Source organism: Atractosteus spatula, chromosome 1, assembly GCF_055471065.1.
Source record: "Atractosteus spatula isolate fAtrSpa1 chromosome 1, fAtrSpa1.hap1, whole genome shotgun sequence".
NCBI classification, from domain to species: domain Eukaryota; kingdom Metazoa; phylum Chordata; class Actinopteri; order Semionotiformes; family Lepisosteidae; genus Atractosteus; species Atractosteus spatula.
In genome coordinates, this window is record NC_142706.1 from 7518701 (window position 1) to 7535035 (window position 16335).

At 35.5% G+C, this 16335-nt stretch overlaps 1 protein-coding gene across 5 annotated transcripts in view; it reads left to right on the forward strand.

Moving 5' to 3' along the window:
• The window catches only part of kdm4c (lysine (K)-specific demethylase 4C), a 211723-nt gene extending 195872 nt beyond the window's left edge, over nucleotides 1–15851 (forward strand). For 3 of the 5 annotated variants that reach the window (XM_088915176.1, XM_088915184.1, XM_088915210.1), the window contains 3 exons: nucleotides 7324–7416; nucleotides 12221–12304; nucleotides 13664–15851. In XM_088915176.1, coding sequence (XP_088771302.1) covers nucleotides 7324–7416; nucleotides 12221–12304; nucleotides 13664–13840 — 354 coding nt within the window. In that variant the 3' untranslated portion in view covers nucleotides 13841–15851. The remainder of the gene's footprint in view (nucleotides 1–7323; nucleotides 7417–12220; nucleotides 12305–13663) is intronic. The other 2 variants (XM_088915193.1, XM_088915202.1) reach the window with 2 other exon arrangements.
• The last annotated feature ends 484 nt before the right edge of the window (nucleotides 15852–16335 follow it).

Sequence of the window (16335 nt, forward strand, 5' to 3'; positions counted from 1 at the left end):
AAAGGAAGACATGCAGGTAGGTGTTTTTTTAATGTATAAATCAAACAAATTTGATGCAAATATAAATTATTGTATGAAATCTGGGATTTAACCAAATTATCATGTTAAAATGTGCGTTGACAGTTTAAAAAAAACTACTGAAGTCACTCTGGAGTGACATTATTTCCAGAAATCCCCTGTTAAATGTTCCCCTGAGAGTAGCTGAAGAGCACAGTGGAGAAACGTGGTAATGGCTGAGAGAGTCAACACTGCTCTTCACCGTGATGGATGAGATTTTCAAATATTAAAACCCCTCTTTAATTATTTATGCATCCATGGTGTGGGAGTGAGGAAAATTCTGCTTGGATTGTCCCTCCTGCGTTTAAGAGTTTAAAGAATATTTGTACTGCCTTCTGGGAATCCTGTGGGTGGTTGAGTGTGATGTTTAAGGAAATGTGATTACACAAGTACAGTACATTTTGATAAAGAGGATACAGCTATTACAAGGTTTGCCAATCAGCATTTTCTGTAATGCTTTTTTGTGCACATTCAGCTTATTGTTCTTGTGTAATTAATTCTAATTAAAATATTATTGCTATTTTAAATTATTCACGATATTTTAAAAAATCCTCCGTGGATTCCAAATGATTTATTAGCAAAAAGCCAGTCAAGCACTTACAGTATGCAGCTTCCTCTAATTCTTACATGGGTAACAGTGAACATCAAGAAAAGCACTGTCTTGCATGTCATTTTAGATACTTACACCACCTGACAAAAGGAAAATAAAATACACTGTATCAGGCAAATCAATTTATTTATGTAAGTGGACTGACCCATTTGCATTTCAATATCTAAGGGTTTGCTAACATGTTAGAACGTCTCTTTAATTCCTTAGGGATGATCTGTTGTGAAAATTGAGCTGCTGTGACTGAGGGTCCTGAAAAGATCTTAAAGAATGATAAATTATCGGTTGTCCAAATTGAATTTGGCTATGCAGCCGACACTCACTCAGTTACTGCAGGACAATTTAGTGGAAAAATATACAAGACCTAGAAAGATTAACATATGAGTCATCGCTTATTTACTTCGCTTAGTTACTTAGGATTCCTAAATGTTCACTAAATAAAATGACACCAGAGAATTTAAGAAAGTTCACAGACATTAAGCTGATTGATATAACTAGCTTCATGGAAAGGAGATTACAGAGTTTGGTCACCATCTTGGATTTTTCTAAAACCAAAAATTTACAGCTTCTATAAAGAAACCATGGAGGTGAATGGTGTGCTGTAATGCTGTACATGGTAGGCTGTGTTCTCTGTGAGGATCGTTCATGACAAGATGCTACTGTACCTGCAAGCCAATAAGATTGAATGTGTAATAATATGCATATATCAGCTTATTTGGAGGAGGTACAGTACAGTGTTCCAGACTGTAGGAAACTTAATATAGTCTCGGAGTTTACTTCGATCTACAGTAATGGCTCCTCTCTTTGGGATTCAGAAGCATGTTGCATTTTTTAAAATCTTCTGCTTCTTTAAAATGTGAAAATTTGATATACAGTACGTAATAAAATGTCAAGGTGTCAGAATCGTTTTTTAATAAACAGACTACTACTTTTTAAACACTACCACAGTCACAGTTTTGTTTTTCTTATTGAGAAATTATTTAAAATCCACATATTTAAAAAAAATAATTTAAAAGTTCCAGCCAGCCTGTGATTTTTTGCACTGACAGTTTGGGATTTGCACTGGGGAACATGAAAGACTGTGGTCCAGAGCAGATTCCCCAGATTAGCCCAGCCAGTTGTTTTGTTCCAGTTAGATCAAGCTGCGGTTTGTTTGAGGCTCTTGTTTATAAGTTCAGACATTTGGAAACGCATAGAAAGGGACATTTTTTAGTCTGAATTTCTTTTCCTACAAAAAAGGGTCAAAATTGTTCTTTGGAATGATTCTTTTTTTCCAATCAAATCCAGTGTTTCCAGGTGGGTGAATTTTCATCATATTGATCTGATTTGATTCCATTTTCCAGTATTTCAATCCAACCTGTGTATTTTTAGCAGTGTGATTTTACTCATTAAATCCCAATAAACCCAATTCACAAAACATCCAAAGGACTACTTCAATATAGCTGTGGCGTAATTCATTGTATTTAACAAAGAACTTGTTATTCATGTTGATTAAAAGGGTAGGATTGGACTTTATTGCATTTTGTACTTTCTGATTTATGTGTGTCACGATTTATTGCCAGTGGGAAGTTCTTGCACTGCAAGTGACCTGTTTCAAACTAGAGAGTTAGACACAATACAGACTTTTTAAATGACAAACAAATGGATGAAATGGTTTATGTAATGAAATGCAAATCACCTGTGCTTCATAAGGAAAAAAACTGTTCCAATAAGAGCTGTCCTGTATGAAATGCATACCCTTATGTAATACATAATATAAATCACAAACACACACACATGGTGTGTTGAGAGCAATCTGGAAATTGTATAGTTACTGTATCTGTTTAACCCCTAGGCTTACAGAGTCTTTATTTCAACATTAGGGTTTATTAGCCCTTCCTTTTGCTGGCTGTTATTAACATTATCTTTATATTACATTTTGCTCAGATGCTATTTAGAACATTCTGTCATAAATAAATATATTATTTAGTGTGAAAACACCCATCCATTATCAGAAAGATATTTCTGGTAAAGGTTACAGCAGTCTAGAGCCTATCCTTTAAACATAAGATGGGCAGTGCCAGTCTATCACAGGGCATGTGCACACACACATACTGTACAGCATATACAAATACAATTTAGAGAGACCAATTAGTCCTGCCAGCTTGACTTTGGGACTTGGGAGAAAACTGATACCAACAAGGAGAAAACGTGCAACATCCACACAGAAGACACCCTAAATCACAGTCCAACCCAGCACGGAAAAGCTGTGAGGCAACAGTGCTTACTACCAAGCCACACTGTGAAAATATGTATTGTGAAAAACACTGAAGAATTGAACAGTCTTTTTAAGTGCAAATATAGTACAACAACAGATTTCTAAACCAACTTTCCCATATCAGTTGCTCTGCGTACTCTGGTATTTTCCCTGATTTACTATACTTGTTTTAGTCCTATGTTCTATTGTCAAAACATAAACACAAAGCTGTCATTGATTATATTTTCTTCATCATTGCTTTTAATATTGGGGTTTAGTAAAGTTTATTTTAAAAAAAATGGAAGTTCAGATGTCACCACAGTCTGTACCAAGTGTCATGTCATGTGTTGTCATTTGCCAAACTGCTTTATGCCATACGATGTCGCGGGAAGCCGGAGCCTACCTGGCAAGCAACGAGCGCAAGGCAGGGTACACCTTGGATGGGACGCCAGTCCATCGCAGGGCGAGTGCAAGCCATGGTAAAGGCCGAGGCGGGGGAAATTTAACCCGGACACTGGGATAACTCCCTACTCTTATCAAGAAATGCCCGGGGATCTTTAATGACCACGGAGAGTCGGGACCTCAGTTTAACGTCTCTTCCAAAAGACGGCGCCCACTACAGTATAGTGTCCCCGCCACAATACCGGGGCATTAGGACCCACACAGACCGCTGGTCCCACTAACAACCAACAAAGTGTTACTTAACAAAACAGAAATACTGTACCACCAGAGTAGACCCATTTCCCATGTGAGCCCTGGTCTTGCAGCAGGTTTTCTCATATTAAGACGAGTCGATTGGTTATTTAAGTGGTCTTTCATTTTGGAAATCACTGATGATTAAGAGTCATATACAGTCTTGATCAAACTACTCCAAAGTAATCTAATTTAGGATGGGATTTCCTAAGTCCTTCTTTAGATGTTATAAGTGAGCATGATAAGCATTGTAAGTACTCCAATTTTACATTTGCATTTTATATAAGTGGGTGATGCAGCCTACAGTTTTTCACACGGTTTCCAAACCAGAGCCACCTGCACAATATAGAAATGTTCTGGTTTTGAATTACAATCTAAGAAATAGTATAATTATACATTAGTTTGTCTGGGGAATTTGCACAGTAGTTTAAACATCCAGTTTCTTCCTGTTGCAATATTAAAATCAAGCTTTATCCAAAGCAGTTGTTACAGTATATACTGTACAGTATATATATTACTATCTTGAATATACAGTATACAGTACAGTATATAGCTCTCTTGAATGTAACAGAATATCTGTGTTTTAGCTATATACTGTACTGTACATACTGTATTACTCTCATGAATTGCTAATCAAAATACATAAAAGACAAAATCTTGCATGAATTGTGAAATAGTGCAGTGACATGCAGTGAAATGGTGGTGGTACACATGTATATGTTGTATCTTTGGTTGTATACGGAAGAATGTACTGTATGAATGTCAGGAACAGTCGAAATATCATTGGAAAAAATAGGTTGAGGTTTTTTCTTTCTCATTGAAATTACATAGTAACATGTACAGTATCATCATGTATCATTTGAAGAGAAAAATGAAGATAATTCTACAGAAATAAAAAATTGACATCCTAACATATTAAAGTGAATCTGAGAAAAATAGTTGAAATTTTCTTTTTAGATACCACAGTTGCTTTACTTAGATAAGACATTTAGATAAGCTTAGATAGGGCTATTTCTGCTTTGTTAGGATACATGGATTATTTTTCCTAATGTCTGTTTTATATAATAGTGAATGCATTGTTTGTGAAATGCATACTTTGTGTTTAAATATAGCATTGATTTATGACAAGTTGAGTCAATTATTTTAGTTGTTGTTCATTTTTCAGAAAATGTTCTGCTTTCAACCTGAACCACAAAAATGGATTAAGAATCTGCACATTTCACAATGACAGACTCAACTTGAACCAGCTTGCGCAAATTGAAACATCTGCTACCAGTGCTAATTGATCAAAAATTCAAATGATCAGTTGTGTTTCTGTTTGGAAACATTTGCTATGCAGAAACAGATTGAGATGGACGCATGAGAACACTTTAAATTACTTTTTTTCAGCATAACAAAAACAGAGAATAAAAAAAATCCCCAAGAAAATAAAAGTATTGGGTCTCCCTGAGCAGGCATGAACAGCTTGAACAGGGAGTGATGTGTCTCAGAAAGTTTTGCAATATTAACAGCCCAAGTCCCTAGGAGATGGGGATTATTTTGCAAGGGACTGAACTGCACCTTTCACCGATTTTCCCAGGTCTCTCGGGGATTGAAATCAAAGGATTGTTCTGGAAGGATCTCATGCACTGTGTCTCAAGTCAACTGGAAGAGTCAATTAATTTAACTGGGGGTTCCTATTCCAGCCGCTTACAGCATTAGCTATCTCTTTTTGTTCTGCAAATGCATCTGTTTTTAAACCAAATGTAAGATGCTGTCATACAGTATACTATAAACAAAATTTACATGATACTGTAATTATAATACTGTGCTGAAACAGTGAAAAACAGAAGATAGAAAAAGTCTGTTTTCTGAGGAAAATATTTTACCTGCAGAGTTTAGAAAAAAGAAAGTTTCAAGGAAATAAGTTCCAAAGTTACAGTCCCTGGAGGCTAAAAGCCCTCTTGGCAGTATGATCCATTCCAACATAGGGAGGCTGAAGGAAAAAGGAATCATTTTGCTCTAGTGAAAAAGGTGGAGTACAAGGTGCTGGTAGCTATTCACTGTATGCAGTTGCCAAGCTATTTATAATTTTATAAGGCAGAAGCAGAGCCTTTAATTTTGTCTCCAGACTGAGTAGGTAGCCAGTACAATGAAAGGAGATGGAAGTCAATTCAGAGCTGACAAGCGAAAGGCCACTGTGTCATACGAACTTAATGATTGGGGAGTATTGTAGCAGACAAGTCCTCCTCAGTGGATGTGCAGCCTAAAGCGACTGCTGACTGACTAAAAGACTTCTACACATGTAGAAGACTGGGACATCTGAATCGTGTTAATAAACTCAAAGAATCTAAGTACAATATTTAGATTTGTCAATGCTCAATGTTCAAGAGTATCGGTCCATTCCTCTTGTTTTGTTCTTCTTTTGTGTTAGTCAGAGTAATTGAAAATAGATCTATTGCACATACTGTTTATGTTCTTAAATAGATAGGTCCATAAAATGCTTTTAGAAACAATTTAATTTCTAACAGAAAAACCCACAATAAAATCTACAATGTCTGTCGCTGGCAGAACATGTCATGTTCTCTACCTTGATAAATATTAGAATACCTTAAGATGAAGTAAAACAGCATCGCCAAGTATCTTTGAAACGTATGGGGACAGGACACAGCATGCTATTGGCAAAAAGTGGCATGCCTTTCATTGGAAAAACAGACTAATCACTGCAAAACAAACAGCTTCAGACTTGTGGAGTGCTGCTAATTGTGTTTTACACAAAAAATCCCCTTCATCATCAATATACAAAACCAGCCACTGAATGCTGTATATCCTAATGGTAAACTTAAACCTAGGGATGGTGTTGATAATGGCTGGAAGCACACTGGATTTTATTATACATGCTCAATAGTTTCTAGCATGTTCTATGATTAATTACCAAATATACAGTTTCGATCAAAGGATGCGGTACTCTCCTTTGTACACCTACTGTATATCCAGGGTACAATTAAAGTCTTAGTTTCAGAAAGCTCTTAGACTATAAATTAATTGCTTTATGTCATATTTTCGAACATACATTTTTATGTCATGACATGGCTTTCAACAGACAGAAGTATTGCCACACTACTGTACCCTGCTAATGGTGCAGTCAGTGATATTCAAATACTAGGCCCTCTGGGGACACAAGCAATAACGACCTCTAGTCTTCTCTCTCCCTGTGAGCCTCCTTCACTGCTTCCGCTCTTATCTGGCATCAGGAATGTTCAGTCCTCATAAAAATACACTGTTGAAACACCATCGGTGCTTTAAAATACCTTAAGTCAAACAGATATTGCAAATTATTTAAAGCACTAAGAAGGAAATGACAAGAGTCTACCATGTGTGATGTAATTTCCACAGAGGTGCACATTAAAATGTTTTATCCCCTATTAAAATAAAAAAAAACTATATGAAAAGCAGACACATGAGAAGTGTTGGGTACACATTTACCAAGTGCTTCCTTGCCCAACTTACATGCTGTTTCTAACTGAAATGTGGTAATAATAATGCCTTTTTTAAATTTAGTGTTGCATGTTTTTGGAAATACAAATTTAGATTGTTATTCAGAAGGTTCAGCATGATAGCTAGCACCCTCACTAAAAATGGAAGTGATTCTGATGAGTGTATTACGTTACTTATTTCACATTGGAACATCTCACCCTTGGATGGAGCTTCTTTCACACCTTGGCCTTTAGCTCTGTTTTGTTTCTTACAGGTGGAATTTGAAGATGGCTCACAGGTTTTAGCAAAACGGGAAGACGTGTACACTCTTGATGAGGAACTTCCCAAAAAAGTAAAAGGACGCCTTGTAAGTAACTTCAGTGGTAAAAAAATGCATTGTTCTTATTAGAAATTAAGGTGGAAAACAAATTATTTTGTGCACACACTGTAGTATTTAGAATATTTCGCAGTTTCCTTGGAGAGCCGATAAGGCATCATATTTATTTCATACAGAACTTCTCTGAACAGTTTACTGTATCTAAAGGCAGCCTTTTCCTGGAATTCATAGTATAGTCTTTCGGAAATCAATCACATCTGTATTAATTCTTGAATTGTTATCATATGGATATATGTTTTGAGAGATTAACTGCTTTGCGAAAGGAAAAAAAGTACATTTTTCACCTTGTGAAATATCAGAAAATGCTAAATCTTTACATTCCGTGGCATTGCTATTACACATTACATTCCTACTGTATTACACGTTGCACTGTATTCATTGTATATCTAGTCATGCCTCTAGTCTAAACCTGTATACAGTATACATACTGTACAGTGCCCTCCAAAATTATTCTGACAGCAAAGTCAAAGTTGTTACTTATACTTTGCAGTCAAACATAATGATAGTGAGAGTGATATAAATGAGAAGTGGAATATTCTATAAAGTACATTCATTTTTGGATAATTCCATGCATGAACTTAGAACAAAATATCAGAAAAGAAATCTTACTTTGTATTCAGCCCAGTGATTTCAAGTAATCATTAGTACTGGGGACACATTCACTTCAAGGAAATTTCAGAAATTTAAATCCGTTTGAGTATCTTGTGTCACTTCATTATGTGAGATCAGTTCCATTTTGTAGCTCTTCTTACACCTTAGCTAGATACACCTTACAAAATCGATTTTTACCTTGACATGTTACTGTATAGAACTTTGTGGATCACCATTTTTACAGAATCCACAATCCTGAATAAGATCCTGCTGTACATAGCTGGGTCAAACATGGAAGTATACATTTATTTGTTTGCTTTTCAGGTTCATTAAGGGCCTGTATTCTTTTGATTAAATGTCGAGGGGAAGCATTTTATAGATTTTTTTTTCACCCACCAACTTAAGGTGTCAGATCTAATCTGTTCATCGAAGCACAGAACTTCTAAAGGCTTCTTTTTTATTTATGTCTCTATGTCCCTACCCAGGAACCATGTTACTATTATAAATAGTAGAATGTCCCTTTAGTGGATTTGTCCTGTTTATTTAAAAATAAATGAGTTTAAAAAAAAAGAAAAAGCAAAGTGAAAAATATTTTGCTACACTTTTTATACTCTGCATTTGATATTTAATTTAGTTTCACTCATTGGCCATTTTGTAGCAAGGCATTTTATCACAGTTTTCATAAATGACTAATGTAATGATTAGTTCATTTAAGATGTTAAATTGTTTTCAGTTCTCTGTGTAAGCCTGCTAAATTCCTGAAACCTGTTCTGCCACTAGCCTTGATCATCACCATCTTAGAAAGTCATCTTAATGGTTACAATAATTGTTTGAGATTTAGAAATTGTCTGTTTTTGTTTGTAAAGAAATCATTTTAGAAAATTCTGAGTGTTCATTCTGACTAATAACTGATTTTGCACGTTATAATAAGAAGAAGTACAGTATTAAGATTAGTTGGTAATTTATGAGATAATACCCTTAGCACAATTAAAACATGTAAGCATAGTGGCACTTCTTTGTATCTTTCTCTGAGAAAGACTGCATGATTTATAACAGCTGTTAAGATAGCATTTTACAAAATAACATACCCATCCAATAAAAGTTTTGACTGATTATCTGTGATGCTTTAATCCCAGCAAAATTGAAATCTCTCCACTTTGCGGTGTTTATTGCAGAAATGAATGTTTCTCGTAAGCAGTTCCTACCAGTGAAATAATATTGCATTGCCCCTTTGACATATGCCATTTTTCAAAAACAGCTAATGTCTGCAATATCCCTGTCTTGGTGAAATATGTTGGGTTTTTTTTTAAAAAAAACAAACAGTTCTTTTCAAAGTGGATGAGAAGCAATTATGAGTTTACTTGGTACCTTAAGTACATCACACCAGTGATATATATTAAAAATATGGTTTTCAGAGAATCTTTCCTTTTGATAGATATCAGAACATGAAGAAAAGGAACGTTTTGTGACATACTGTACAATACCAACATCACCAGGGTATAAATGAGAGAAAGCCAGCTGACCAGCTAAGTTAAGGAGAGCTCACAAAATAAGTCCTGAAGCATACAAATACATTAACATAATATAAAAGGATTAAAATAGTTCTCACAGCAGCTTTTGTAGAGAAATAACATGATTCTTTTTATTCGAAAGGCCCACTTTTTAGAAAAACTGAACTTTTTATTTAAAAAACATTGTTTTTTTTAGACTTTAGAACATGCTGTGGTTTTCACAGATCAAAAGTTGTAAAATATGATCTCAAAACTCCTTTCAAAAAGTAAACTATAATATAAAGAATGTTTAATTTTGTCCAAGGAAAACCGTTATTAACATAACTGTCAAAAGGATTAACATTAAAGTGTGTTTAGTAAATAAGCAAATTGAGAAAAATGATTCTAGGATTTTAAGAGCTCTAAAATGGAATAGACTAACAAATCATTTATCTCTTTCCTGGCAGTTGTACAGGTTTTGGTCATAATCCTTGTGCTGGAAAGTGCTGTAATCAGTCTGTCTTGCATGCATCTTTCCTGGCATCTTAAAATAGCTTATTGCAAAGGCAAGTGTAATAATTACAGGGGATCTGCCATTGCCTTTAATTGTGTTCTTTTTTCCTAAATAAAAAATATGGAATTCATTATGAAATAAACATTCTTCACAGGAGGAGATGGAAATCTTCCAGAGGAAAGGGAAATGTAAAAAGTCCAGGAATCCTTGTTCGATAGCACAGAGACAGCTGCAATTGTTAGAAGTTTAACAGCTGAAGATCTACTGAAGAAGTTGAAAGAGGATAAACTGCAGTCCAAAAAGAAAAAAAAAAGCAAAATCCTGACTTAGATAAAATGAAAAGACATACTGGTCCAAAGAATGTTTTAACTAAATTATAACATATGACAGAAAAGAAAATTCAGTAGGGTTTCGACATTTGAGTGTGAACCATAACGAATGGCCAGATTCACATACTGTATAAGCAAGTCCAACCCTATATCGTTGCATAATGTACTACAGTATTGTATACAATATGTATGGTTAAAAGACATAAGTAACCCTCCCTTACATGATAATTAAAGTACTAATGCAGTGGCTTTAAGTTAATTTGATCAACTACCTTACAGTAATCAGTTAAAATAAAGAAGATGAATCCAGCCTCTGTGATTAGCACTGTAATGGAATGGACATTAATACTTGTCAGTGAGCCTGTGAAGTCGTCTCCAGCCTGTCATTCCCCACGCTGGCAACACAGAAACGGAAGCAGTCGTTACGAAAACAAGACCACGTTAAGATGCGAGTGCTGGGTAGTGTTTTTGGGCAGGGGGCAGGGAGAGGTCCACTCACTAGCAAGATTTGACTCATAATTCTAGTCTCTTGTGCCACTAACGTGAAAGTTGTGTTTAACAACCTTCAGCTCCGTTTCACCCCACACTGCTCTATTTTCATCTAAGACGCCCTTGGCCAGACCAAATCGCGAATAAGCAAATTCACAAACGTTAAATTTGCAGATGTCGAGAGCCTACTGTGAAGAATCTTCCTGTTGAGGATCTCTGTGTGTGGCTGCAGCAGTAAAGGAACCCAGTTTTAGTTGAACCCTGAAGTTGCAAAAGCACTAAATTACTTTATTTTTGATAAAGCTGATTGGGCACAGGTGATAAGGAGATTTAACCTTTTGAATTCCAGTCTTGGTGAAAAGAAAGAATACATACAGTAAATGAATCAATATGCATTGCTCATCTAGGGAACAAGGGAAGCGAAGTCATTTTTAGAGAGGTTATGTATATACTGTACTGTACTTCAGCAAGTGTGACACACACGTGCAGAGTTATCTGCTAATTGTGATATGCAACAGATCAGTCAATGGAATCACATGTGGTTTGTATCACAATGGCTTTCTTATGAGATGAGAATGTGACCGTTGTGCCCCGAATAATCAACTCGACAGACTCGAGCCACATTGGACATTCGTGGGATGAGCTGGGATGATGTGCATTTAGGGATCAGTGACCATTGCACAGGCATATGCTTGTTCAGCCTCAGTGAGAGGAAGGGGCTGTACTCCCAGAACACAGAACTTGCAGCATGATACCAACACAAGCCACAGATATTCAGCTTGGATTACTTTCAGAGGTGGCCACTATAAATATATATTACAACATATACTTTCAGTAGTGACCAATATATACTGTAAAGATTCTTTTTGGTCTTAAGACAGAGAGATTGTCTAAGGCTTGGTTTGAATTACTGACCGTGTAAAACTCAGAGGTCACAAGGTGCCTGGTCCACATTTCCTTTGAGGGAGAACTGAAAATCCTTCATTTGAAATATGTGGTTCATATCACAGGTAATTTGTTCCTGCCTGCAAAAGTGCTGCAATAAATTATAATATGACAGCAACGTGGTGCTGTTAAAGCAAGTTCTTTTTGAGGGTATTTATAAAAATAAGACACACCATAACTTATGGGCTGGACAATTAAGTGGTAGTATATTTCATAGTATGATTTAGTTCCAGACCCAAACTAAGGAAAGAAATTGCATTTTACAAATTATTTTCCCACTAAAATCTGATAAATGTCCTTTGACATTTAGATTATAAATTATGTAACTACTGTAATAGTAAGAATAATAAATTATGTAAATAAGTCCAAAAGCATCATTTACTGTTTTTGATTTTAGCCATTTTCTAATAAATCAGGTTCACACATTGGGAAACATTTCAAAGCAGCTGAAGTTTAAGTGGAGTATACAATCGAGGGGACCAGAAGGGGCCCAGAATGGGGTAAATATAACCAGAAACCACCACAGAACGTTCACAGTTCCTTTGAATAACTTTAGTTCATTCTAAAACAAAACAGATCAGTTCTTTCACACCTTTATCAAGGCTTTGTAACACCAAAGTAACAACTGTAGATTGTAGATATTTGTGAAAAAAATTGAAAGACTCTGATATGGGTTGACTGAAATTTGACAAATTCACATAACCATCCACAAAACACACAAGTCACACCGTTGAATCAAAATGCAACAAATCTAACTGCAGATTACGAGTTGAGCAGTGGAGCACTGTTTGCATGAGGTATGCGAAAGAAGCCTCTTGCAAACACAGAGCTGCCATCAAGTACTGGTGGTTTTTAATTTCCTATTTATGAGGATGAAATGATTGATTTAATGTGGCCAAAGGTTATTTAGCAAATAATTACAGTACTTCATCAATTTCATAATTCAATACCTTTACAACTTAAAATGGGAAGATCTGTAATTAATGTTGCTTTCTCTTCTTTGAATTCTTTCCAGAGCTTCACAATCCTTTCTGTAATCAAATGATGAAAACTAAACACAATAGTTCTTCTTCTAGTGTACTGTTTAGTTTTATGAAAGAGACTGAGAAACATGACAAGTATGAGCACTTTGTTGCAAGAGGATTAACATCAGCAATATTACAAGTTTAAGAACTTTTAATTTACTCTATTGTTTGTTCATTTTAAAGAAGAGAAATGTTTTAAATCTGGGGATACATCCAGTCTGCTATTCTAAGATGGTGCATTGCTTCATTTACCAAGAATGCCCTCATACAGTATGTTACAAAGTATTTTTTCTAAAACATATTTTAACTAGATGCAAAATGCAAAAGTGAACAATACACTTTTGTATTCTTTCTTTCTACAGGTAGTACACACATGATTTAATTCTGCAGATATTAGTGGACTTACAACATACAGTACAGCACAACAGCTTCTTTAGAAACTACAAACAGGCACTGTGACCTATTTAATTATTTTCATATTGATAGACTATATATATCTTAAATGATAAGGTAATTTAATGCTTTCATTTTTCTATATGGTAAAAAAGAGTACACATTCAAGTTGTTTAACATAAATGTATAATGTTAACCTAGTTTATATAGTATTTTAATGGTATTTTAATTCAGTTGTATGTGTCACATGATTGGCCACTGCCTTCAGTACCATGGCATACAGTGAAGTGTCTCTACGCCACGGTACTGAAGATATGTTCATAATACAGTTCATGTACCATGGTACTGAAACAGCTGCATGTTTCACAGATTCTTGTTTAATTGATGTGAGCACAGTTTATAAATTGGGGCCTTTGATCTCAACCCCTGATCTGCTTGCAGTCCACAGCATCCAGTATGCGGTTCCAGGATACCTTCTCTGGACCAGACGTGATTCAGGGAGAGAGGAAGAGGCAAAGAGTTCCGAACTCCAGGTTTAAGAATGACTATGTGGCTGACCTGGGTTGCCGTACCTTCCTAAAGGGCACCTGTGAACAAAAGAGTGGAAAAGGGAAGTAAATACGCACCCTACAGACACAAAGGAAAAGAGCGAATGCACTTAACCGAGGAGCCAGCGGGGTTTTGCATAAACACTGGGCTGTGTTTTTCAGGAAGAGGATAGTGCAGTGCATCTTGTGTACATGGAGAGCCCATGCTTTCATATTTGTCAGGGATGAAAATATACATCTATATTTGTGTTTCATAATCTTTTTTTACGCAATAGTGATAAGATTGAAACAAAAAGTGTTCTGTTTTTTGAATATTTCAAGCATTTCCAGGAATTTTCTAAGGTGACTAGCTTTTGACCTTTCTCCAAGGCGCTTGTTTTTTGAATGTTCATTTACTACTTGTAAGGTAATAGATTTTCTAATATATTGAAAGGAGGTTTGTAGTTCTCTGTCCAGCACGTTTAGCATTTCTCACTACTGTTTCTTTTCTTTTTGTTTGAGAAAGTAATGACATTTGTAAGGATTTGCTCTGTTGGGCAAAACACATCACCAGATTTATATATTAATAATCCTCTTTTGTAATAATTTATTTGGTCTTCCTGTTCATAGGTTTTGTGACTAACAGACATATGATTAAAATTCTGTTTTGCCTTTTACTCCTGTGTGTTCTGTTATATGATCAGCTCTGTTTGACTAACTATACAGTATGTTAGGTACAGTATATACTGTATCAGTAACTGCATATAATTCTTCAGTATTCTTGGACTTTTAAAAAAATATGTTTTTTTTCCCATCTTTCATCAGTCACCAGTTTGGATAATCCTGGCACACTGAAGGTACTCATTTTCTTGTTTGTAATTCAAGTTAATTTCAACTTAGTTTGATATCTTGGGTCTTGATCAGCATGCATGCGAACAGCACATTTTAGAACGCAAGGCCTGGCTATAGTACCCTGGGAAGTGAAACGGCTGTAAGGGTAACTCAGAGTTATTCATTCAGTTTTTTTTTTCTTAGGCATAGACTACAAAAACTAACCTTAAAGGCAGAACAAATTTAACAATGTTTTGTTCTTTCAGTAATGGTCTAAAGAGGAAAGGAAAAATGATCAATTCTGGCTTGCTAAAACTCAAGAGAACGTTCATATGCAAAAACATGGAAGTTAACTTTTGCTGGGTTAACTGTTCATGGTGTCAGCCTGCGCACTTCCTGTCTAATGCTTGGCGATACTGCTCCTCTGTATTGTGCGGAGAAGATTAACAATCCTGTTCTGCATAAGTGTAGCCCACTTATAATGTGGTATATGTAGGAAAAGCCACCCACAGACCTCAACCCACGAGCCAGTAGTCTTGGCAAGCTTATTGCCTGTGATTGGTTTGAGTGATTGGTCACCAAGACTCTCCTGTGGCCTGACCAAACTCCAACCCTTTCATGCATTAAAGGGGAATTTCATGTCCTGATCCAAATCATAATTTTATATTCTCCTAAGAATTCAAATTCTCCGGAGGTCTCCACTATTTTATTTTTTCTTAAGGTTATCTGATTCATGGTGATCCTATTTGAAATTAAATTATGGGTAATGTTGAAATCCTAAATCTTAACCTATACATGCAGTTCAATACATAAATATACCCACTAAAAAGGATAAATAAACTGAACCCGATAAGGGTTGTCTGGATTTTTATTTTTTTTAGGTGATGTTTTTATATTTAGAACTGTAATAATCATGTTTTGAGTTACTGTGAAGCAAACAATTTAACCCCTTGTTATTTTATGTGCTGTACATACAGTAGTCTCATCTTTGGAATTGGTTCCAAATTCTTCCCTTAAAAAGCTTCTAAAGTTCTGCTTGTCCACTTATTGTCTGTTATTTTAAACACTGTTCAGTATGTTCTAGTAAAGTCTTTTGTTTTGCACTACATTTCTCCATTTTAATTAGTTGTTTGACTTTTAACCCATGGATTATGCACTTTTGTGATTACATTGAATTTCTTTCCTTTTGTTCCTTGTTTTTTTATTTTTGATGGTCTTTCTTTGTATGGATAATTAAAATGCTAAAGTATTAAATTATTTTTATTAGCTTACATGTGTGTTTTAATGTTTCTTTTTCATTATGCAATTTCACATACAGTATAACAGTATACTCACCTCACGGATTGACTGAAGCTGAAGGGTTTAAGTGTTTAACAATAAATTCCAGGTGGTGCATATCATCTCATCGTTCCTACAATTAAATCCGTGTGGAAATTTCAATAACTTACATACACATATATATCTAAAACAGGAGAGTTTGGTTTTATTTTCAGTTTGTATTTTCTGTTTTAAACTTTAGTTATGTACTTCCAGGCTAAGTGATTGTCCACCTATGATCTGGTTACTATGCGGTGGCACACAATTGGTTTAAAAAGTGGAACACTAATGAGCACTTTTATCAGCCAGAGCTTTCTCAGCGACTGTAGGGTCCTGCTGGGTAAGTGTGAGTGTTAATGCCTGCGACAGATCAGCGCTTGTCTGATTAGCGGCAACTCTCCCATCATGCACAAGGATTGTGTCAAAAGACAAAACATG